At 33.6% G+C, this 24,692-nt stretch overlaps 2 protein-coding genes across 5 annotated transcripts; one reads left to right on the top strand and one right to left on the bottom strand.

Moving 5' to 3' along the window:
- Positions 1–1,212: 1,212 nt before the first annotated feature.
- On the bottom strand, positions 1,213–16,858 carry LOC134270039 (integrin-linked protein kinase-like). 3 transcript variants are annotated; one of them, XM_062752222.1, is made up of 13 exons: positions 16,838–16,858; positions 10,238–10,403; positions 9,733–9,828; positions 8,909–9,005; positions 8,642–8,722; positions 8,394–8,479; positions 7,757–7,866; positions 7,217–7,338; positions 6,861–6,982; positions 6,379–6,453; positions 2,444–2,543; positions 1,942–2,072; positions 1,213–1,523 (listed from the first exon to the last, which is right to left on the bottom strand). In XM_062752222.1, the coding sequence occupies exons 2-13, from the start codon at positions 10,337–10,339 to the stop codon at positions 1,374–1,376; spliced, it is 1,272 nt and encodes a 423-aa protein (XP_062608206.1). In that variant the 5' UTR covers positions 10,340–10,403; positions 16,838–16,858; the 3' UTR covers positions 1,213–1,373. The 3 variants fall into 3 exon arrangements, with proteins under 3 accessions (XP_062608206.1, XP_062608204.1, XP_062608205.1); XM_062752220.1 differs by lacking the exon at positions 16,838–16,858 and adding an exon at positions 12,719–13,054; XM_062752221.1 differs by lacking the exons at positions 6,379–6,453; positions 16,838–16,858 and adding an exon at positions 12,719–13,053.
- On the top strand, positions 16,703–20,116 carry LOC134270038 (uncharacterized). Of its 2 annotated transcripts, XM_062752219.1 has the most exons (4): positions 16,703–16,963; positions 17,578–17,650; positions 17,943–19,967; positions 20,062–20,103. In XM_062752219.1, the coding sequence occupies exons 2-3, from the start codon at positions 17,620–17,622 to the stop codon at positions 19,919–19,921; spliced, it is 2,010 nt and encodes a 669-aa protein (XP_062608203.1). In that variant the 5' UTR covers positions 16,703–16,963; positions 17,578–17,619; the 3' UTR covers positions 19,922–19,967; positions 20,062–20,103. The 2 variants fall into 2 exon arrangements, with proteins under 2 accessions (XP_062608203.1, XP_062608202.1); XM_062752218.1 differs by having other exon boundaries at positions 17,943–20,116.
- Positions 20,117–24,692: the final 4,576 nt, after the last annotated feature.

Raw genomic sequence — 24,692 nt, 5'->3', positions numbered from 1 at the left:
TTCAAACAAATACTAGCTATATTTATGGAATTATAAGAAAGAGAATAAATAAATAGTGTTTTGTTTACTTTTAATGGTCATACACATTAAATAGAAAGACTATGATCCACATTTTTATACATTAAAAAAATCATTTATTTTCTTAAATAATGTAATCTAATCATATAATAAATCACACAACTGTAAAGGTTCATGCAGCTATCTTTTAATATAATGAAATGTATTTTTGCACACAATTTATACTAACATTTCAATCAATTTATAACAGTTCTGAGAAAACAATCTTTATAAACGCTTATATGTTTTGTTTTAAATTTATATAAATATTATTTCATGCAATTTCATGATTTTTTTTATTTCTGAATTAGACACAGAGTTTCAATTATTAAAAAAATAAATAAAATAAAAATAACCCCTGTATAGATTTGTCCCTTGAAAAACTACTCATTGTTTGAAGACATCTCCAGTAGCCTGAGTATTCTTTAACATCAGGAATAGGTACATGTACTAGCCAAATCAATTGCTAACATATACAAGATTCAAAACACAAGCATTGCTCAGCATAATCATACATAATAAGTAATGCATTATGACATCGTAAAATATAAAGCTATGACATACATATAAAATCAGCATATACATGTAAATAATTGGCAGTAATAAAGGTAGTATGTGTACAGTACAAAAACTGTAGACACTTGTACATGTATATATGTAGCACCATTACAAGATTCTAACATCTAAAAATGTACATTGTATGCTTCTCAAGTAATTCTCATAAAACTGTCAATATTAACATGAATATCACATCATGCAGCACTAAAGTAAATTAGATTCAATGTCACAGTCCTGTATTTCTATGTTTCAGGAAACTTCCAAGTTAACTGCAAAGTTCTGGATGCTTTACACAAGATCATACTCAGTTTGATAAACTGTAAAAATACCCTCAGCTTACTTCAGAAAGTTATAACTATACTATAACTCACAATATTAAAGTAATGAGAGTGCAGTTACCGGGTAGTTATAATATTTTTTAAAAATGTTTTAGGAAAGTGATTTAAACATGTTAAAAAGTTTCCACTGAAAAAAGATGAAGGCACTTGACTTTTCTTTGAAAATCTATTTCATACTTGTTCATCAACTCCCCAAAAGAAAAAAAAACTCCGTAATACAGATTGTCAATTTGAACTATCACTGTAAATGTATTTACCATAATTTAAAAGTTAATGTTTTCTTAAGTATACACACTTAATATACTATTCATGAATATGTAATTAAACTTGGCACTCTGTGTAGTTAGAACCAAGATGGGTTGAATATTTGGTTCAATGTTTTTTACAGCTTTCCACTGTTCCTTGTTTGAACTGTCTCCCCTACTTCTGCTTTAATTTCTCCAGAATGGGAATAATCATATCAAACTTGGGTCGTTTTCCGGGCTCTTCATTGCTGCAGATCTTAACAAGTCGTGACATGTGAGAAGACATTCCAGGTGGTAGTGTCAACCTTAATCCCTCCATAGCAATCTGTGAAAAAATTATATGCTTGAACTATAGGTATGATTTGTAAAAATTTGAATATACATCATATAAGAAAGCATTTAGATTAGTTTAACTTTTCTAAGCCTATTGGTTCTTGAATTTTTTTAATTAAATTATCCCACCTTATTTTTATTATTTCTTAATTTTCTCATGTAAATTGAAAGAATGACTCTTCTTTCTAACAATTGTGATTCCCTTTCACCAATGGAGGTCACAAGTTTGACTGAAACTAGCCAAGTGGTTCTTAAGAACATTTTAAAAGTTTACAGAAGACATACACAGACCACAGACAGGAAGATAAAGTCAGACTCTCTTTGATCAGAAAAGCTCACTTGAGCCTTCCCTGGTTTGGTCCAGGTAAGCTAAAATGTGTTAAAACAGAGAACAGGGTAGAAACTCTTACTCTCATTCCAGCTTCCATGGGTGACAGCTCAGCGTGTGGTACCACTCTAGTCTCCAGTTCCCACAGCAATACAGCAAAGCTCCACATGTCTGCAGCCTTTACATTGATGTCCTCTGGTCGCCTCTGTAAAGCTAACATTACAAAGACAGATTAAATGTACAGTATGCAAATCTTCCTGTTAACCCTTTGAAAATATTTTCACAAGGCTTGACACCTTTAACCGTTTAATCTTGAAAGCAATGAAAAGCTATGTTAGGATTTAGTTTCTGCGGCCTTAAAATAATACATTGACTTGTATTATGATGAAGATTTTCTCTCCTTAATGCCTTTGAATATAATGAGATTTCCTTTTACAAAATATTTAAATTTTATAAAATTAATGACAGCTAAAATTGCAGATTGACTACAGAATCTTTATTGAATCTGAGATCCACCACAATTTTCACTCCAAGATCCACCACACAATTTTGACTCTGAGATCCACCACAATTTTTACTCTTACCTTCTGGGGACATCCAAGCAGGGGAGTAGAGTTTGCCTCGCTCATGGAAGGAGAATCTGTAGTCCCCCATGTTGACCCTGGCTGTTAGATCCTCATCAATCTGTGGGGTTAATTAGTATGTTATAATTAATATAGTACACAGAAATTAGACAGTTTCAATCTGACCAGATCGACACAAATCATAATTCAAACTTTAAAAGCCAAACCAGAAAAATAAAAGGAAAGACAAGAGGCCCATGGGCCACATCGCTCACCTGAGAAGCTTTGACCATTCTGTTCTTTACCAGATTTCCCCTTGTAATACATAATGCATCCCCACCCTACCCAACTGATCATAATTTAGACATTTTGAAATCTACACTACCCCAGGATCCTTCCATGTGCACATAAGTTTCAGCTTTTCTGGCCAAGTGGTTCATGAGAAGAAGATTTTCAAAGATTTTTCCTATATATTTCTATGTAAAACTTTGATTCCCCATTGTGGCCCCGCCCTTCCCAAGGGGTCATGATTTGAACAATTTAGAATCAACACTACCCCAGGATGCTTCCACATAAAATTCAGCTTTTCTGGCCAAGTGGTTCTTGAGAAGAAGATTTTCAAAGATTTTTCCTATATATTTCTATGTAAAATTTTGATTCCCCATTGTGGCCCCGCCCTTCCCCGGGGGGTCATGATTTGAACAATTTAGAATCTACACTATACCAGGATGCTTCCATATAAGTTTCAGCTTTTCTGGCCAAGTGGTTCTTGAGAAGAAGATTTTCAAAGATTTTTCCTATATATTTCTATGTAAAACTTTGATTCCCAATTGTTGCCCCGCCCTTCCCCCGGGGATCATGATTTGAACAATTTAGAATCTACACTACCCCAGGATGCTTCCACTTAAGTTTCAGCTTTTCTGGCCAAGTGGTTCTTGAGAAGAAGATTTTTTAACCCCAGATTTTTGCCTATATACTTCTATGTAAAACAATTTAAATTCCCCTTTACCCAAGGATGGTTTGTACCAAGTTTGGTCAAAATTGGCCCAGTGGTTCTTGATTTGAACAATTTAGAAATGTGAAAAGTTTACAGACTTAGACAGATGCTTCGGACACATAAAATGTGATCAGAAAAGCTCACTGAGCCCAGTGGTTCTATGCACACTAACACCATTGAAAAGAATGTATTTTTTTCATATCTATTTTATAGCTAGTTTATATCAAGTCCAACATGCGCATAATATACTTTTGTCTACTTTATTGCAGCAATGCCATCAGCTTCATACAAAATAAACAAAAATAAAGACATGCTTTCCAGAAGAGTAAAACCAAAATAGTAATCAACCAGCTGCAGAGGCCATTGACAACTAACAGTGCTTTTATATCACACCTCATGATACCCCATCCTTCACCCCCCCCCCCCACCTCCCTATTAAAAAAGCCACTCATCTTTGACTGATGTAGATTGGAAAAACTGAGGTGAAATATAAAGACACTCATATGGTCTTTATCACATACTTATTTTGACATAACTCATTAACTTAACTGAGTCCATGCATTGTATAGGAAGAACTTGATTTTGTTTATTAATATTTCACTGTATTTTTACCCTGTATCAGACACCTACATATATCTGTACACATATCAAGGCCGTAACTACCATTGAGGCAAGTGAGGCAAATGCCTCACTAATTTTTTTTGAGTTTTCTAAAAAGTGAAAAAGTTTTACCTTGAACTCATGAGTTATGTGTGTCTTAGTGCTAAATTAATATTTCAACTTTTGTCCCATAATCACACTCACAAGGTGCCAATTAAAAGAACACATGTAATTTTTTTACAAAATGTTTGTTTTGTAAATTGTTTGATTGTTTAACACCCCTTCTAAGAATTTCTCATTCATATTGAGAAACCACTACTCGCCGTTTGAGGGCTGCAAGTTTTAAATCCTGTAGTGGGCTTTCAGAGTCACCGAAGATGATTGAACACTGAGAGATCTTTTTTGTGCCATCACTTACTGTGACATGGGAGAAAATGGGATTCAAACCCGCGAAACTCCTTAATGCGATTCTAAATACGCTCTAACCACTGCGCCATGCGGGCGACAATTCAAACCGTTAAAACTTTCTAAGATTAAGGATATCTGATCCTCAGCCAGGAAGGATAACTCCAAAAATCAATTTGAAATGCATCAAAATGAAGCTTGAAAACGAAATTTTTTCAAGCAACAATTTTCATTTTATTAATCTTTATAAGATCCAATGGAAGTCTTAGAAAAGGTCTTATAAAAGTTGACATTTGTACCCTATAAAAGGAAAACAAATTAATACAGTTTTAGAGAAATAAGATTTTCCTGAATCCAGGCTTAGATACCAATGCTTATTAGCATGATATGAAATATGAAGTGATTTGTGATGTCTTGCAATGATAGCAAAAGCCTTTTACACTATGTAATATAGAATATTTGACGGAAAAACCAAATAAGTGTAAAAATATACAATTTCTCTGAATGCCTGGATACCTATAGTTTTTAAACCTAAAATATATTTGTTGATCAATTTGCCATTAGAAAATGCATCGCAGACATTCCAATTCGCTTTTTCTGCAGAAATATTGGAGATTTGGCAATTTTCCCTGTATAATATGATTAACTTTAATCTTTAAACTTAAAGAAATACTGTGGACAAATTTACATAAATTTTTGGATTCAGAGATACTTTTATGATATTTTTGATTACTTATTAATATTTCACTGTATTTTTTCCCTGTATCAGACATCTACATATACATGTATCTGTACACATATAAACCTGAAACTTGCTCATGTAAGATACACACTAAATTTATACTGACAGAATATATACATGTATATTTTAAGGCTATGTTTTATTATATACTACAGGTGTAAAATAGATTATAACTACATGTATATTCTGAAGTTTAGGAAAAGAATATATTATATTATTGTGAGATCAGTTTGTGAAACACTTTCATAAACATAGAGGAAAGTACAATAAACCTGGGCAAAATTACTGTCAATCTGTAAATGAAAATGGTGAAAAAATATTACCACTGAAGAATTTGTTTCTAATTGCAAAATGGTTACTGAGAGTGTCTTTCAATAATACTACACACTGTATCTAGAAAATTTATTGTAAAACAGAAAGTTCCTGTCTAGGAAGAAAACTAGTGCAAGTCTTATTTACAGGAAACACAGCACAACTGAGTGGAAAAGTGCAAAAAATTATAAACTGTCTGAAGTAAATCCAATATGTAGTGTCATTGTAAATTATTATAAAGGGAATTTGTTGAAGTGTATGACTGAGAATAAATTCCTTTTCATTTATTGTATGTGAATTGATTTTGAGGATCATATTTGTTACAGTAAAACAGTGTAGCAAAGGAGCTGTAGTTAGTGGTTGAAGAACATCCAAATAACCAGAAAACTCTCAAATTAACAATTTCTGGCCTTGGAGAGCCAAGACAAACAGAGAAAAGGCACATTTTGTGATCAATTGGTAAAAAAATATTGGTTTTATGTTTATATATCATCTTAAGAAACAATTAAAGCTATGCCATATGAACACACATTTTCTGCACAATAAAAATGCATGTTTCTGCTTATCATCCCAATTGCGCTGGCTACCGTAAACAAATGTTCCATAGTCAGTCATTACAAACTTAACATTGTTGAAATGTGTATCTGAAAATCCAAATAAAAGTACTATAAAAGACTTTTATTTCTTAATTAAACATAGCAAATGATCACACTAAGACTTGGATTATAGTCCCTATGCCTAATATAGCAATCCACTAAATAACTATATATTCATATATGTTTTTTAAATGATGATTGGATCATTTTTTGCTAAAACCTACATGAACATTAAATAAGAATGATGATGATTGGTTGGATGACAAGTTAGTAGGAACTACACACAATGGGCACATTCCATTACCCCTCCATTAATGGTGGCATCTGGCGTATAATACTTAGGGTCATCAATATTTATCTTAGCCAAGTCCTCATCAATCTAGAAAACCAAACTGCTGTGATGAATTGGTGGGAAAATTAAATCTCAATTCTTTATGTCTCCAGACATATACATGTATTTTACCTATGCTTTGTTTACAATAATCACAACCTAGAACACAAACTTGATGACATCAAATATCAATAAAAACTTGATTCATTATTGTACATCAAAAAATAAAAATCTTTTTGTTTCTATATAAATGCAAAATCTCTTAATGAATTTCTAATATGAAGTCTATAGATTTAATGCACATATGTAAAATTCATTTATTGTTATATTTATAACCAATACACACCAACACATTGTTACAAACCTCACTAAATTGCTAAAAGAAAATGGCTAAATACATAAACAACTGTTTTCGAACTGATTAAAGTGTAAGTTCTTTAGAATGTGTCACCTACCATGACGTGTTTGCTGGTGAGTATCAGGTTTGGGATAGAGGGTTCTATGGTGTGTAGGAACTCCATCCCACGGGCTATATCAATGGCAAATCTCAGGGCCTGGTTCTGATCTACTACTATACCTAGAATATACAACAAATACATAAAGATTACTCAGTTTATATTTAATTTGTGTTTTCAATTAAATATGTTCCCTTGCAGCTTCACACAACACATATCAACAGATACTGTATCATTTTGTGTGCCCAATTTTGACGGTTCCACTTTTTAATAAAAGAAAATTATTTTCCTTCTTTAAAACTATTATTTATTTTGTAATCTCTTCATAAGAATAATATTTTAATGATATGATATACCAGTTTCTCCATGTAAAACATTGAAAAGAGATCCATAAGGCATGAATTGACTTATGACCACAAGGTTCGGGGGCTGGTTACAGCACGCCAATACTGGTAATATGTTAGGATGGTTGAAAATTCTGAAATGCGTAAAAGATCAAAAATACTATTAATATTAAATGACAATACGTCACAATATCAGACTATTACCCCTTCTCTTTTTCATTTATTCTTTAGTAGTAACTGTGAAGGAGAAAGGGTATGGTTTAAATCAAACTGTAATATTACATGTACTTTGTAAATACATGTATAATGACTGATTTCAAAGATTTCAAAAAAAGTTCATTACTTTGTATAAGTAGCCAGAAATTGTTAAATTAAAAACTGCTGCCAATATAATATCTTGCAAGTAAACACCCCTGGGCCATAAACCTCAGACAAGCTCACATTTGATCTCAGTCTTACTTTTAGTGGGAAAAGTAAAACTGAAATCAAAACTGAGCCCATTTAAGATTGGATCCCTGGATCTTGGATTTTATACTCCCTACATATACTCACCTGAGTCTGGGAAATTCCTCCTGAAAATCTCTGGAGTTTCTTACAGTACATTCTCTAAGGGACAGAATTTTGGCCACAATATCATTTTTCTGCCACTGTCCTCTCCAAACCTGTTAGATATATAGAAGATATTTTAGAATATAAGGATATTTCTTTCATTTAAGAATCACACAACCTTTTTTTTCACCAATGAGCATAACAACCTACAAATGATTTGCTCTACAAGTAAGATAGTATGAATGTTAGAGGAAGTGAAATGCTATCTTTAAAATACAAAAAACACTGACATACTACACTAACAGTCAAACTGTTTTTGTCATGAACATTTCACTTTTGAGTCTTGTGATCTTGTCTCAATCAGGACACTTATTCTGGGTTGCGATTTACTCTTTGGTAAAGAGCAATATTTGTGTAAATAATAATTTTTAAAGTGATGGATAGTTCAGATACATGTAAGAATTGAGAAAGACAGAGAGAGACTGATATAAGTACATGCTGATCCTCAAACTTTTCATTTGATGTTTAAAAATTTTCGTTTCATTATCACATCAAAAAATTACTGGAAAAAAAAAATTATGAATAAAATTATCTTTAAACATATTTTTAAAAAATATACAAAGCACATTACTATAATTACCTCCCCTGAGTGAGTGTTGGCCATGTGCGTAGTCAGACTTAGTTGTTCAATATCTATTCCTGTGTGTCTTGATAAAAGTGCGTCTCCTTTAAAAACAAATTAATGACAATCATTTTTTTCAATTCTTTTTTTTGATACATAGATCTTTATTATCATTAAAACTAAAAGTCTGAAAAATTGAAAATTAAAAAATTGATTACCAATACTATGTACAGTGAAGGCCTAGAAATATTTTTGGTTAAACTTACTGCTCCTTGTCTTGTATCCTAACCAACTCCTGTCTTTGAATGGGATTTTCTGCAAATCTTGTCCAAGTTGAACAGCTCTATCTGTTGAATTAAAAAAAAAGAAACATTAAAAAATTCTAGTTAATATCTCATAAATACATGTACATGTATATCATAATCAATATCATAAACTTCATTGAAATCTTTTTTTATTGTGTTTTCCCCCCATTAAAAAAGTCAAAGGAAATCAGTTAAATTAGTACCACTCCTGCAGCCAATCACTCTTACCTTTGAGAATATTTGCCAGCCTCTTTTTGGCTTTATCCAGAGGGGTCTCGTCAAATTTATTGGCCATCCCAACTAGGGCTCCATTGTTCACTAAGTCCTAAATAAGGTGAAAATGCAGTTTACATGGTGCTGATGAATAATTTTTTTTTGTAAGTTAAATGACAATTCTCACTGTAAAGAAATTGTCATTTTTCCTTCCTTATCATTCCTATAAGATTTCAATGTTTTTTAATGGATGAAAAAGGTCACTGCATAGGTGAAATCAATGCATGGTACAAAACCATGGTTGAATAAATATCTGCAGATTAGGCTACCTAAAATTGAAATTCTGGTTCTCAGGCCCACGTGCATCCGTTTTGAGGTAGCCGCATTGCTAATTTTATTGTATTTTTGATAAAATAAAAAGTTGGTATTGCGGAGACCAATCCAGAAAAAAAATTCCGTCCTCATTTTTTTGTAGTTTAGTATTCAAATATCACTTCTGGTAGCCATTTTCAGAGATTTTGGCTATTTTGTTTCGAAGACATTGCCTACAATGTTCACATGGTGATAAGCAATGGATAAAGCAAACCTTTTGATCAGACATGGAAAGTATATCTGTGATTTGAAAAATTTTTCTTATTTCAAAGAAAATTCGAAAATTAAAATTAAAAAAATACCTCCCTCATCTACTTTATTGCCAATAAAATGATGAATAAAATGCCTCCCGCCCGCATCTGTTTTGGAAAAAAATTGGCCTGAGAACCAGAGAATTCAATTTAGATAGCCTTACTTGCATTTATTTAAGCAATACAAATTAAGTTATATATATGGCTAATTTCTACCTCAGCAACATAATCATGGCCCCAGAAGCAGGCATAATGCAGTGGAGTGTTCCCATGTTCATTTATAGCATTGATGTTAGCCTTGTTATGGATGAGCTAGAAAAAAAATATATGTACATGTATCAAACAAAGGAAAAAGTTAACAAAAAACAAAATCTTATATGTTTGCTTATTAAGAATAATATCAAATGAAAGATAATCCATCTTCAAATCTTCCTGTATCATGTATCTCTCTGTTTCTTACATATATGAATATCATTATAAATTATCTTAAGCTCCATATATTTCTCAGACTCTCTGTATCTTAAATATATCATAAATATATAATTATTGTCCAGTTTTATGAACATGGCATCAAAACTCTCTCTCTTAGCTAACATAGAATTTGTAACAAATATATGTATGTATCATCCAATTTTCTCTGTTCACTATTATTACATATTGCTTCCCCAAATTTATATTCATGTAGTACAATTCATCTTATTCCTCAGTGCCCATAACATACCATAACAACTATCTCTCTGTGGCCATGACTAGCTGCCAGGTGCAGTGCTGTGTCGTCTCCCATGTTGGTAGCATTGATTCGAGCCCCTCGCTGGATAAGCATGTCCACAATATTAGTACGTCCTTCACGGCTTGCCCAGTGTAATAAGCTAAATCTGTGGTCATCACTGAAGTGAAATTGATACACAAAATTTTTAATCAATTATAATATTCATCAGAAAAAAAAAATTTATTTAAAAAAAAGAAAATGAGGGGGAAATACTGTAAAATATATGGCATAAAAACCTTTTAAAAAGTAACTAGATCATCTAAAGGCAATTTGTGCACAAATTTATTTTGAATAGCACTGTGTTAAATTAATATATTATGCAAGATTGAGCTCATGAACTTTGTCTTCATGTACACTGATGCACCAAAGTAAAGATTAAGCACTCTATAAAACTAACTGACATAGCCAAAGGACCATACTGAACTTATTGGGTGGGATGTTATCATTTTTTAAAAGTCACCAAAATTATGATAATTGTTCTTGAAAAAAAATTGCAAAGGATCACTTCATTATAAATAGGGATCTGACCTATAGGACCGGGCTTGGTTTTTTTCTCTACAAAAAGCTTGTCGATTTCCGTTCCGATTAATGACATTAGGCTAAATTCATATAATAATTTGTTTTTCCTAAATTTTTATTTCAGTTAGTAGAGGTAGGAGGAACCCTTTCATTGATTTTCTGAGTTTGTTATCTCCATATGTATCTCCATATGTACTAATTGATATTTGTCTTTACTTCTCATGGTTCATAAAGGTAGTGTCTACTGTCTCTGAAATTCTGTTCTTCATGTCTAGGCCATTTATCCGTGTATATAATGAAACATGTCATTAATGTGTGCAAATTATATAGGCCTAATTGAAATCCAAGGGAGTACATTTACTGAAATATGTAGCCAAAATCAATGTGATTTAATTCTAAGGAATATATACAATTGAAATTCGTCGCAGCTCAATGCTGCCAAGAATACCTGTATCAAATAACACAGAGTGAGTTATTCTTGTCCTCGGAGAAAGTGCTTATACTGAGGTTCGTTCCGCCTGACTGAGAACTGTACATTGGATTGTTACGATTTGATATCTCTTTATTGTTTCTTATATAAAGAATGGGCATGCATAAAGGATAGATAATTGAAGGAAAAATACAAAAATCTATATAAAAAACCTAGTCTTTGAAAAGGCGAAATTTAAAAGTTTAAAAGTGTTGTACCAGGTGGATTCGAACCCCCGACTTTAAAAAGAAAGTATCCAAGGTGCAAAAGTCAGCGCTTATATCAACTGAGCTAGTCTGACTATAAGAATAAGTGGCATAAATTTCAAGCAGGTGATGAAAATCAGGTTTCCTTATTTTTTGTAGGTTTTTTGTGAATTTCGACCCCAGGGCAGGGGTGCCCCTAAAAAAATCTTATCTTAATTTATTCCTTACATCCTAACCTATCAAAATATCACAATTTTATTTAGGGGCAGGCCTGCCCTGAAGAACTTCAAGGCCAAAATTCATGCAAAAATCAATGCTTTTATGGACAAAATGGTGTTTTGGTCAATTTTGGAGGTTTATTGTAAAGTTGTAAATAATAAATTTTAGGTATCAAATACAAATTTGAAAAATTTAGACATATATACTGTAGAAAACAACAAATAAAGATTGATTTTTAAATGTAGTTTTTTCCGGGAAATTGTTCTCTCCTATAGGTCAATTCTTTTGTTAAAGCGAATACATCCTTTGGTGGTTAGGTACATATTGTAAATTTAAAACCATGATTTTTTAACATTCTTTAAAACTATTTTTTTTAAACATTCTTTGTCATTTAATAAGTGACAAAACATGTGGAAAGCTGGTGTAAAATAACTCATGAATACATAACAATTTGCATTCCTTGTAAGTTGAACATTTCTTCCGGTGATGAAGTGCACTTCCAAGTAGAACTGCCAAACAAAACAAGTGTATGTGGTGTTTGGATAAACATTGTAAGTACAAAAATAACTTCCAAGTATTCACAAGCTGGAGGTCTTAACAGGGCAAGGTTGCTGCATGGATGCAGATTTATAAATTTTTCATTAGCTACTTTATGTTTATCAGGGAGAATACGAATACCACCCCATTTTCATTATTTTAAAATCATCTTCAAATTTAAATATGTATAATTCAAACTTTTTATAATATAAAAAAATATATTTTTAAAAAAATTCCCTATGGTGTGCCCCCAACTACAAAGTTGATAAAAGAATTCCATTTTTGGGAGTAGATCTTCCCTTAGTATCAAACTTAAGCTCTGATAACAAGCAAATGAGAATCTGCGAAGACTTTTCTAATTAACTCTTTTAATTCATTCCCCTTAAAGCTTTGTGAGGAACACAATATTCTATTGACACACAGTACTATGTAAAACTGAAATTACTGCATTTTCGTTTTTTAGACCGGAAGTGAATATATTACCCCTGATTGAGATCATTTTCCGTATTATCCAGCCATATTCTCACTTGGAAAGCGTTGCCTTCCCTGACTTGAGAAAAAATGTCATCCATGATGATATTTCTAAACAATCCAAATGAAAAATGTTTTCCTAAAATACGTTTTCTTTCACATATCAACAAAAAGTAGGTCAAACTTCATCAAAGCAGCCTCAGTAATTGATCATTCAACATAAAATAAGAAGAATGCTACATGCGTTCCTTGAAGCTGAAATATTGTAGAAACGTCCCCAAAAACGGACCCAAAATTGAGAAAACTTGAACAAGATTCTGTTTCTGTCAGGACACCAGAGACAGGAAATTTTTATTTTAAAATAAAACCAAAACCAAACCGGAGAAATCAATCCTCCGGAAAAATGCTATCATCACCAAGATTACTGGTAGATTTTGCAGATTTAGAGGGAACATTTAATATTTCCCCCAAAAAGTAGGTTATACGTTCATGAATATATAGGAAGAATTCTAAAATAACTGTAAAGTCAAATTGCATTTCAAATATATTCATGAAATAAACAAGATTTTTTGGGCATAAATTAAACCCCTCAAAATAGCACGTTTACTTAACTAATTAAGTACATGTATAAATCATGTAGATCTATGATCTGTCAATTTTTGTTTGTCTCGAGTTTGTAACTTTGTTTAAACATAGCTAAAATATGAAATTCAAAGATACTGAATTTACATGTCAGATTTTGTTGTTTTTTTTTTCTAGTCTTATAGATATTTGCAAAGAAGAAAAAATCTTTTTTTGCAAACTTTTTAAATGAATTTGTAAATCAATTGGCGGATAGATACAAAAGAAAAACAATACATGTATATGCAACAAGGCAAGAGGATCACATGCACAGTCACGATGAAAGAAGAGGGGACGTCACTATATTATTAAGATATTTTATTTACCAATCAATTGCCCCCCGGGGGGGGGGGCATTTCAACATACATAAATGTACAATTTAAACATTCTCTCTTTTTTTATAACAATATAATTAATTTTTTTTAAACAGTTATATAAATGACCAAGTTATATTTATGAGAGCCAATTTTATGCTAAATGTTGAATCTAAAATCAATAAAACATAATATAGCGCTCCGGGGCATTTAAGTCGACCCTCAGAACCCCTGTTTATAAAAAAAAAAAATACACTAATCACCCCCTTCTTCCCATTCCTGACTCAACTCTGTTTATTGTATATAATTAAAAAATCTCTGAAACAGGCCTTTTGGAGTGATAAAATACAAAGTATAGTTAAAAAGATAAAACATTTAAAGTTAATACCCAAATTAATAAGTGAATGTATTTTCATTGAAGCGTAACTAATTATACTAACACGTACATTTTTGAGCATTTCTGTTACTCGTTACTGATTTCTTTTTATGTTTGCATTCATATATGAAGCGGAAATTTTAGCAAATATTTAATTTTGGTATTTTTGGCGAGGGTGTCAATTAAGATAGCCAAAAAATAATTATCGCGAACAAGTACCGGTATTTCCTAGGCACATTAGCGGTTATTGTTAATTTAAACAAAATTTTGATATACTATATATAATAATATGTACTTTAAAATCGATAAAATATATTACTTATCGCTACAATTAAACACACATTTTAAGGATAAATTACCAATTTTGCCACTTCTCGCAAAAAACTCCTCTCGTGATAAATACCGTATATCAATGGGTACCTGTAAAGTGCGATCAATGAAACGAAACGAAATTAAAACGAAACGAAACCTACCGAAACGAAACGAAATCAAGACGAAACGAAACGAAATCAAAACGAAACCAGAAACGAAACGAAACAAAACTTTCAAAATGTTTTTTTTCAAATCAAAGTATATACATGTACATATATAGTTATATAATGTGTAATTGCATATGATCTATTTTCATTCAAAACGAACCCTGCCGAAACGAAACGAAGAAGGATATGGATATAACGAGCATTAGTCGATCTCAGATTTAAAGTCCATAAAACAAAACTATCAAAATGTTTTTTTCTCAAATCAAGGTACATGTATATAATTATATATATGTAACTGCATGTGGAATGTGGACTTACTATTTTTTTTTTACTTCAAATAAAATTTATATAGCACTTTCAATATAAAATTTAATTACCGATAAATTATGCTTCCTTCTCAGACTAACGCTGTATTTACATGTTTGTCAGCTGTGAATATGCATGAGCGTATAATGCCTGCATAATTTCAATATGTACAGTATTTTCTAATTTTTATGTCTTACTCTTATTTTCAGCCTTATTTATCTAGATACAACATAACCATCAAATTTCCGTCGCCCGCGTGGTGCAGTGGTTAGAGCGTCTGCTCTAGAGTCGCGAAGTAAGGAGTACGTCGCGGGTTCGAATCCCACTGTGGGACGTGGAGACCGGTCCTTCGGATGAGACCGTATAAACCGAGGTCCCGTGTCGTAGTAAGTGCTTACATGAAAAAGACCCCTCCCTCCTCAATGACCCTGAGTGCCGAGTATAGGACAAAATTTGCAGCTCTCCACCGGTAAATGGTGGCGTCTCAATATGAGTGAAAAAATCTCGAGAGGGACGTTAAACAATATACAATCAATCATTCAATATTATCAAACTTCCGAGTATTTAGTATTCCATTCCGAGGTGTCTGGTTTTATCGTTCAATTATACATGTAGCTCCAACCGGAATCTTGTGCTTCTTTAGAGCTATGTGCATACAAGCATTTATTTTTTATCGAGGTAATTTTCAGTGGTTTGCAATAAAGAGGCTCGACCAAAGATGTCTAAAACGATTTAACTGACAAGAAAAAAGTCTCTCGAAGCAAACGATGTCATTTTTAAGTAGATAAATTACTCAATGATATGTTAAGAAAATATGGCATAGGCGTCGGAAGCGCGGGGGGGGGGGGGGGTTAAGCCCCCCCTTACAATTTTGCAAAGATATGTATTATATAGGCATCCAAAATTGGAGTTAACCTTTTTTGTTAGTTAAGCCCCTCCCTCCCCCCCACCCAACTTTCATTTTCCTTCTGACGCCTATGTATGAGCTTGAAGCGAAATAATTGCCTGTGGTGCTTGAACTATATAAATTTCTTATGGAATGAAAATAGATCATATGCAGTTACACATTATATATTACTATATGTACATGTATATACTTTGATTGGAAAAAAAAATTTGAAAGTTTTGTTTCGTTTCGTTTCGGCTGGTTTCGTTTTGATTTCGTTTCCTTTCGTCTTGGTTTCGGTAGGTTTCGTTTCGTTTCGGTATTTCGTTTCGTTTCCATGACGTTTCGTTTCAGTTCGTTTCGTTTCGTTTCGTTTCTATTTCGTTTCGCACTTTACAGGTACCCTATATCAATTTAAAAGGCAGCGTTTGTCCAAGAAGAGCGTTGTCTAGTGGGATAGGGCAATCATTAGGCCTAGTGTCTGCATGAAGTTCATATGGAACTTATGGTTTGTTAAAAAAAAAACACAACTAAAACAACTAAGTACTTTTTTGTATAGCTTAAAAAACTACAGTTAGATTTACGAATGTTTTCTCATGGTAGCCCAAACCAAATATACCACACGTCTATTCAAAACTGTATATATATATATAGTTTTTGGGGTTTTTTTTGGGGGGGGGGGGCACAGCCATACATTTCCTGTTGGGGGCGCTATCAACTACCAACAATTCTATTTAAAAAAAACAAAAACTAAGTTGTATTTTTTATGGCCATGACTTCCATTTATGTTCCTCAATAATTCGTTAGAAAAAGCTGCTAATATTCGGCTGCATTTGCGCACCCATAAAAAATTAAGATCAACATGTTCAAGTTGGTTTGAAAATTAAACTCCTTTAAAAAGATTATTAAAGGATAAAGCAAGAAAAACATTTATTTTGTTAATTCAAAATTCCCGCCATGAATATTTCGTTTTGGCAAATTCTCATCGTAAAAATTTGTAAATGTTTGCTTCCTGTTTACATTTTTCCGAATTAAAGGTTTCACAATGATTACAGCTAATGAGCTAATTTTTTCACAGGATCATTTTTAAAAGAATATTTAGATGTTAATTAATAAATTCAAAACAAACAAATATATGCGTTTCTTGACCTTGTGTCCTTCTAATCAGCAATCGTCATGACGTGAGGTCGCTAGGTCAAGGCCAAACACGCAACACCCGCATACCAGATCGCCGTTGATGTCTGTCGAAACAAAAGAATCAGATAAGAATCACAGGTATTTGGCAAGTTAACCGATCTTATTAAATTAATTATGTAATGTCGTCCAGCTTTAGGTAGAATATACAAATAAACATACACGCTTTTTCTGACCTTGTGAACGTGACCGACTTCTGGCGGTCGAAAGGTGGGAAACCATTTTACCAAAGAGACCCTTCTTGATTTAGCCACTGAGTTGTAAATTTATGTTGAATCGTGTCATTCGCACATGTTTGAAAACTGTTAACTTTCATTTTCAAATAATATTTTGTTTGATAACAGGACGCGTTCAGATCACATGAAGTATACACAATGGCTACTTTGTTTACATTAGCAGTACACATATGCCCTTTCTAAATAAAATGTATGGTCTTTTCATGCACTAAATTCTCACTGATGACAAAACCAAATGATTTGTATATTAATGGGTGGATCTATGATTTTGACAACAAATATTTTAATTATTATGTCAACTCTGTTCAAGTGTTTTCATTTTAGGTAAATTTTACATAAATTCCATTTCTCTTCAATTTACATGAACTATAACAAAACCATTTAGTCCTAGTATAATATGAGGCTAGTGATATATGTCACATTAATTACCTAAAAATGTCTATTTTAAATTTATTGTAGATGCATGTGACCGATTTTCAGAACAGGTGTAGCAGAATTTAGATGTTTAGTCAGCTACATGATTCTCTAACAGGTAAGTGCGATATACATGCATTGATAAGTTTGAAGAATGAAATTAACTCTTTAAATTCTGTAGAATTTTAAAAAATGAGAGAAATTTGCAGCTCTATTCATAAAAAAAAACTTGTAAAAAAAGCTAAGAGGTTGTAATCAACATTAAATTTTGTAAGGAACTGTGTGATAATTTTGAAAAGCCTTGCTCCTAAATGTTGAGCAACTGAAATTGTAAATCAAACAAATACAATATATAATTCAGCCCAGGTTGAACATTGAAAAAAAAATTCTATTTAATATTTTTGTTACAGATGAAATGGAACAGAAAATAAGTCATTTGCTGCAGTCTGCAGTCATTTCACTCTGTTCTCAGCATTACTCAGAAAAGTTGGAAGTGGACGGGATAATCTGCATCTCTTCACAGCAGTCAAACTTCCAGCATGTGGTGAAAATCCACCAGAAAGTTGAGCCCACCAACCTGCCTTTCAGTCAACGAGTCTCTAGGGATTCCTCCCCAGCACCTCCCCCAAAGCCTGTCGCAGCATGGACGGATCAACAGGTTAAAGTAGGGACAGCTCCAGAGAAAACAAAGTCCAGAAAACGCTCAAGAAATACAGAGGACAATGATCCAGACTTTAACTGTAATATATCAAGCAGTGTAGATAACTTTCCAACCATTGTAAAACAGCTTCACAAACGTAAGTCGCGAGCTCAGAAAATAAGCAGTTATACAGAATATGAAACAGATGGATCTGAGAGTCCTGGCTATGGATCTGATGCTCAAGATGGCCGTTATGGAGTCAGTGACAGTAATGTAGGAAAAGAGCCTATGGGATCTGCCTCTGTGCTACTCAAACTATTGGCAAAGCCTCACAAAAGGTCAATGCTAGCAAACCAATCAAATTCAGTTCCTCCAGGTATTGAAATGGTCAATTTAGAGGGAGCATCTAAAGCAGGAATGGAATATCAGATCAGACTAAATGATGGTGCAGTAACCAGTAAAGAGCATGTCCCTGAAGGTGAGGACACAACAAAATCTATAGTCCCAGCAGTTAAAGAGGAGCCTGCCTGGGATGGGGAGTATGGGGGGATGGACCGACAGGAACAAAACAGTGAGTGTGATGAAAATAAGAAAGATGACAGTAGTGTTGGGGCTAATTCAGACTCATCAGAAAAAAATTCTATTTTAATGAAAATTTTAGAGGGTAAGAGTTTGAGAGAGGCATACAAGTCAGAAAATAGTCCGTCACCGGGATTACAATCCCCAAATTTGGAGGAAAAATCAAAATCTTCAGAGCAAGAGAACTCATTACTTTATCGACTGCCTTTTGTTTCATTCCAAGATCTTTTCCCACAAAACTCGCAAGACATATTGCCCAATGACAACAACCCTGTGAGAAAGGAGAGTGGTGGACCTAAAAAGCCACTTACTCTTCAAACTCTAGAGTACACAAAAACAGGTGGTGTTCCAACTTCTCAAGGGAACACAACTTCTCAGGCGTACACAAGTACACCAGCTCAAAAAACAGATCAAAAATATTCCACACGTCTGTCATCAGGAAAGAAAAATCCAATTAGTTACCAGGAAATGTTGGGAAGTGTAAGTTACAGCTCAGACGATGAGAAGGACCAGGGTGAGAGAGAAATCGATGATGAAATGTACACTCCACAACAGTCCGAATATCAGCTTTTCACTCAAGAGGCAGATATGATGGAAGTTAGTACCGGGGCAAAGCGTAGAAAAATGGGACCAAGGTGTAAAGTTAGTAACAAACAAGGAACAAATGGAAAGGGATCTGATAAGCCTAAACCCACAGTTGTGTGTAGCAGTGACCGGTTTGAGTGCAGTATTTGTGGACGAATCTTTAATAATAGAGCTGTACGTGACATGCATGAGGATGCAGAGCGTGCTGAACACTTCTTTAAGTGCCCCCTTTGTGATGGATTCTTTGGAAGTGAAGAATCAAAACTCATTCACATGCAAGACAGACATGGAGTGGCCACCAAAGAATTTGCCGAAGAAAGAGCTAATAAGAAACTAGTAGCAGCCAAAAATAAGTCGCTGGCAAAGAAAGAAGCAATGCTGACGAAGAAAGCACTTCTTGAACAAAATGAAGGAAATGGACCAGTAGGGAATGGATCTAGGGAGAACAGTCAGGAATCGTTCTCTGTAGAGGTGAAGGAAGAGAAAATAGACGAAAACTCGATAGAATGCGACATGTGTGATATGAAATTTCTAGGACAAGATGAACTCAAAGCACACACACAAACCTTTCATGGAGCAGTCTGATAATAAATTTAATCGGAAACATCGGTGTTTCAATGTTAAATACAATGTTAGTGATTTTATACAATATCCAACTTGCATTAGTCTAGTTTTTGTGAAATTTTTTCACATGGTATTATAATTTTTTCTTTATTCCTTTGCAGATGGTAACATAACACAATATATAAAGAAGTCAAGAATTTTGTATTTAAGAGATTTTTTTCCTTATTTATAATAACCAGTGTAAAGAAAATAATATTTTATCCAATAGAAGTATCCATATTCCTTTAATTGTTCCTAATAATGTTTTAAATGTTTTTAAAACAATTAATTACATAACTTTGAAAACATGTAGAGGAGTAGAAGTATTAACTTTTCTTTAAAGTCTAAACTAACTTCAGGGAGTACTGTATACAGGGTTATTTTCACCCTGTGTTATTTTCGTCCTTTTGCAATTACAAACTATTTTGTACCGTTGTAAATTTGCCCAGTCATAGTTCTGTTTAACAAATTATGCTGTGTAATTTGAATTCGCCCTGTTTTAAATTCGCCCAATCAAGAAGAGGGCGAAAGGGGCGAAATAAAACGGGGGCGAAAATTTCCCTGTATACAGTAATTATGACAACTTTTCATTGCAATTGGTCAGTATGAAATTGATCTTTGACTATTTGCAACTGAGAAAATCACATTTAATTTGTGACAAGAAATATTTGTGAGTAAAAGAAGACATGAATCCTTTGATTATTTCTTGAATGCTAAGTTTCACTGAAGCTAAATTGTCTACAATTTTAGATAGGTTTTGGCTTTGTAACCAAGTTTTAAAATGGTTATCGCAAAAGAAAAATGACTTTCTCAAGACTTTTTAGCAATGTTTTATACATTACAAACACCTGATAAAAATGAAACTGTTTCAAATTTTACCCATTTCTAACTTTATTTTCATAAATGCTATTCTGTTAATGCAACTTTTTGGTCCATATGTTTAGCTACATATAGCATTGTCAAGATTTAAATTTGTAATTATCAGAACCACCGTAATTTGGCTAAGAATTTTTTTTTGCACGCGGTCAAAAATTTACAAAAGGACTATATCATTATGATAAGTTTTGAGACTGCTTCATTGTAATTTGAAACTCTTGGACAATACTCTGCCAGGAGGGATATTGAAATTGATTGTGCAGTTATGTGTTTACATAATACATGTATTTTATATTAAAAATGGCATGCCTTAATGATAAAAGTGAATCTCAAATGTCTTTAAGAGTACTTGAATATCGTTGAGTGTGTATAAAGAGAAGTGTAAGTGCAAAAGTATGTATTACTTAAAACAATATGACACTCAACTCGGATATAATATTTCTAAACATTCCTTCAACATTTTTAGATCATTTTTGACATTTTTTGTTTTATATGTATATATCAGAATTTTATCATATCATATAAGAATATTCATTTATTTTTTATGTTTTCACCCTAAGATTTGTGTAATATAATATCTGCATCCCATTTAAATGATTTTCTTGAGAACTAGAGTATATATGAATGGCATATTTAATCATGTTAATAAAGGTTGAATAAATGTAAATGTTTAGAATATTTGAATGGAACATTTAATCATGTTAATAGAGGTTGAATAACTGTATGATGTAAGAAGTATATTGTATATACCGGTACATGTATATTAGGGTTAAAAAAACAAAATGTCAAAATTCTTAGTAATCTTGTTTATTGATCATTTTGATAGTTTATTGTACAAAGTTATATATGCTGTAATTCCAGAGTTCAAATACATGCATGAACATTTTAATTCTTAACTGCCAATGCAGTTAATAAATTTTCTGTGCATAAAACTATTTGACGTATGAATCTTTTTAATTTTCATTCTGAAGCATAATTCTCATGGTCAGAATAGAAGTATTAAAAAATGCAAAATGCTCAGAATTTCTTGATTTTCTTTTTAAGCTGAACTCGATGATTTAAGTCAGCAAAATGACAGAGTCCTAGTTAATGGTTTGGGAGCCAGTCCATTCCCAAGTATCTATGTAAGACTCCAAAGTGCGATGGTGACACCAAAGTCCGATGGTCTCGCCAAACCCCAATGGTCTGCTCCAAACCCCGATGGCTCGTTGTCTTTACAGACGCCAAAGTCTGACGGTCACGCCAAAGTCTGATGGCTCGTTTCCTATGAGACACATTGCGCTAAAGTGCTATGGTCAGATACGCCCAAGTCCGAAGGTGCGAAGGAACAATCAACATTTATGATGTCACAATAGTCCGACGTCATGATCCACTGATTTAATATTTGTCTCGCATACAATTTTACTGATTTTGCTTATTGTTTTCGCCCACCAGAGCTATTAGGGTTAGTCCTTGTACACCATTTGACTGATAAGGGTTAGTTCTTGAACACCAATGTGTTTCTTTGAACTTACCCGAGAGATTTTATGGTTAGTCCTTGCACACTATTGGACTGATTTGGGTTAGTCCTGCACCCATCCAAGATATCTAGCTTATAGGTGTTCCACATTTTTCGACTGATAAGTGTTAGTCTCATACCTGTATCCAAAAACTTGCACACTGATGGGCTGAGAAAATTCAGGAATTAATAAAAAAGAACAAAAATACTGTTCTAGAGGCAAAAAAAAAAAAAATCAAATTGGTCCATTTTTAGCCAGTTGGTCGGTTGATAAAGGGCAAACAAACAGTATTTCAACAAGAGGCCCATGGGCCACATTGCTCAACTGAGGAGCTTTGATCATGCTGTACTTTACCAGATTTCCCCTTGTAACCATACCCTAAGGGTCATTAATTGGACAATATTTAAAATCTACACTATAGATGCTTCCATGTAAGTTTCAGTTTTTCTGGCCCAGTAGTTCTTGAGAAGAAGGTTTTTTCAGATTTTTTCCTAATATATATTTCTATGTAAAACTTTGATTCCCTATTGTAGCCCGCCCTACCCCCGGGGGTTATCATTTTAACAATTTAAAATCTACACTATGGATGCTTCCACATAAGTTTCAGCTTTTCTGGCCCAGTGGTTCTCGAGAAGAAGATTTTCAAAGATTTTTTCTATATATTTCTATGTAAGACTTGGATTCCCCATTGTGGCCCGCCCAACCCCTGGGGGTCATGATTTGAAAAAATTAGAATCTACACTATCCCTGGATGCTTCCACATAAGTTTCAGATTTTCTAGCCTAGTGGTTCTTGAGAAGAAGATTTTAAAAGATTTTTCCTGTATTTTATGTAAAACTTGGATTCCCAATTGTGGCCCGCCCAACCCCCGGGGGTCATGATTTGAACAATTTAGAATTTACACTATCCCTGGATGATTCCACCTAAGTTTCAGCTTTTCTGGCCCAGTGGTTCTTGAGAATTAAAAAGATTTTTTAATGGCCCCACCCTATTTTTGTCTTTTCTTAACTATCTCCCCTTGTGTGGGGACTTAGTCCTTTATTTTTAGGTCACCTGAGTAAACTCAGGTGACCTATTGCTATCTGTTTTTGTCCGTCGTCGTTCGTCGTGCGTGGTTCGTCGTGCGTTAATATTTGAACATTTTTAGCTTCTTCTCTGAAACCACTGAACCAATTTCAACCAAATTTGGCAAATAGCATCTATGGGTGAAGGGGAACAAAAATTGTTAATTTCATGGTCCCTGCCCCCCTGGGGCCTGGGGGGGTGGGGCAAAAACCACTAAAAGTAGTGCAACCTTTAAAAATCTTCTTCTTTACTCCTGGACATCAAGCAGTCAAACTGTTGGTGTGATTGTAATCAGCATTGAGTCCTCTACCAAAATTGTGAAATTCATGGCCCCAGGGTCAGGGGTTCTAGTGCTAGGGCGGGGCTAAACAGATTATATAGTGAAAATGCATTATTTCTTTGAAGAACTATGTGCATAGTTATAAGGAGGAAGGATGCCTCTTTGAGATTTTTGAATTGCAGGGTCCCTGGGTAAGGGCTTCTTGTTAGGGCGGGGCTTTAATGTTTTATAGTGAAAATGCATGAATTCTTTGAAAATATTTTCCTTTGTTGTTGGGTATAATGCCAATGAGCTTAGTATATATTTATGACAAAAAAACCTGCTTCTTCCAAAAATGGTTAATTTACTGGCCCCTGGGACAGATCGTGGTACTTTGGGGGGGGGGGTAACATAGTCTGAAATAATTGAATGCTTTGAAATCTGCACTTTGATGTTAATCAACAGCAAGATGAAATAAAATTTTTAAAAATGTCTATAATTTTAAAAGATGTGGCCCCAGGGTCAGTGGTTCCTGTGGTATGGGGAGCTCAACTGTGGACCCGCCCTAACACAAGAAGCCCTGACCCAGGGGCCCTGGAATTCACTAAAAGTGAAAATGCATTTTCTCTTTGTTACTCTGATCTACCTCTGGGTATTAAGTAACCAAAATAAACATGCTGAGTGTATAATTATGATAAGCAATGGTGCCTCTTTCAAAATTGAGAATTTTATGGCCTCTACCTGGCTCTAGTTTAAAACATGAATCAAATTCAATTGTTGGAAAGTTGTCGCATGATACTCAGGTGACCTATAAGGCCCATGGGCCTCTTGTTATAATTTAAATACCCCTTCACCCAAGGATGCTTTGTACAAAGTTTGGTCAAAATTGGCCCAGTGGTTCTTGAGAAGAAGTGGAAAATGTGAAAAGTTTACAGACGGACATAATAATGGGCAAATTGTGATCAGAAAAGCTCACTCGAGCCTTCGGCTCAGGTGAGCTAAAAAGATGGCCAGTACATTTTATGGATAGTTGAATAATAAGTTTTTGGAGCAG

The sequence above is a fragment of the Saccostrea cucullata genome, unplaced genomic scaffold, assembly GCF_032062105.1.
Source record: "Saccostrea cucullata isolate Sc308-1 unplaced genomic scaffold, CSIRO_AGI_Scuc_v1 ctg261, whole genome shotgun sequence".
In the NCBI taxonomy this organism is placed as follows: domain Eukaryota; kingdom Metazoa; phylum Mollusca; class Bivalvia; order Ostreida; family Ostreidae; genus Saccostrea; species Saccostrea cuccullata.
The sequence above is the reverse complement of the archived record's forward strand: the minus strand, read 5'-3'. Positions and strand labels throughout refer to the sequence as shown.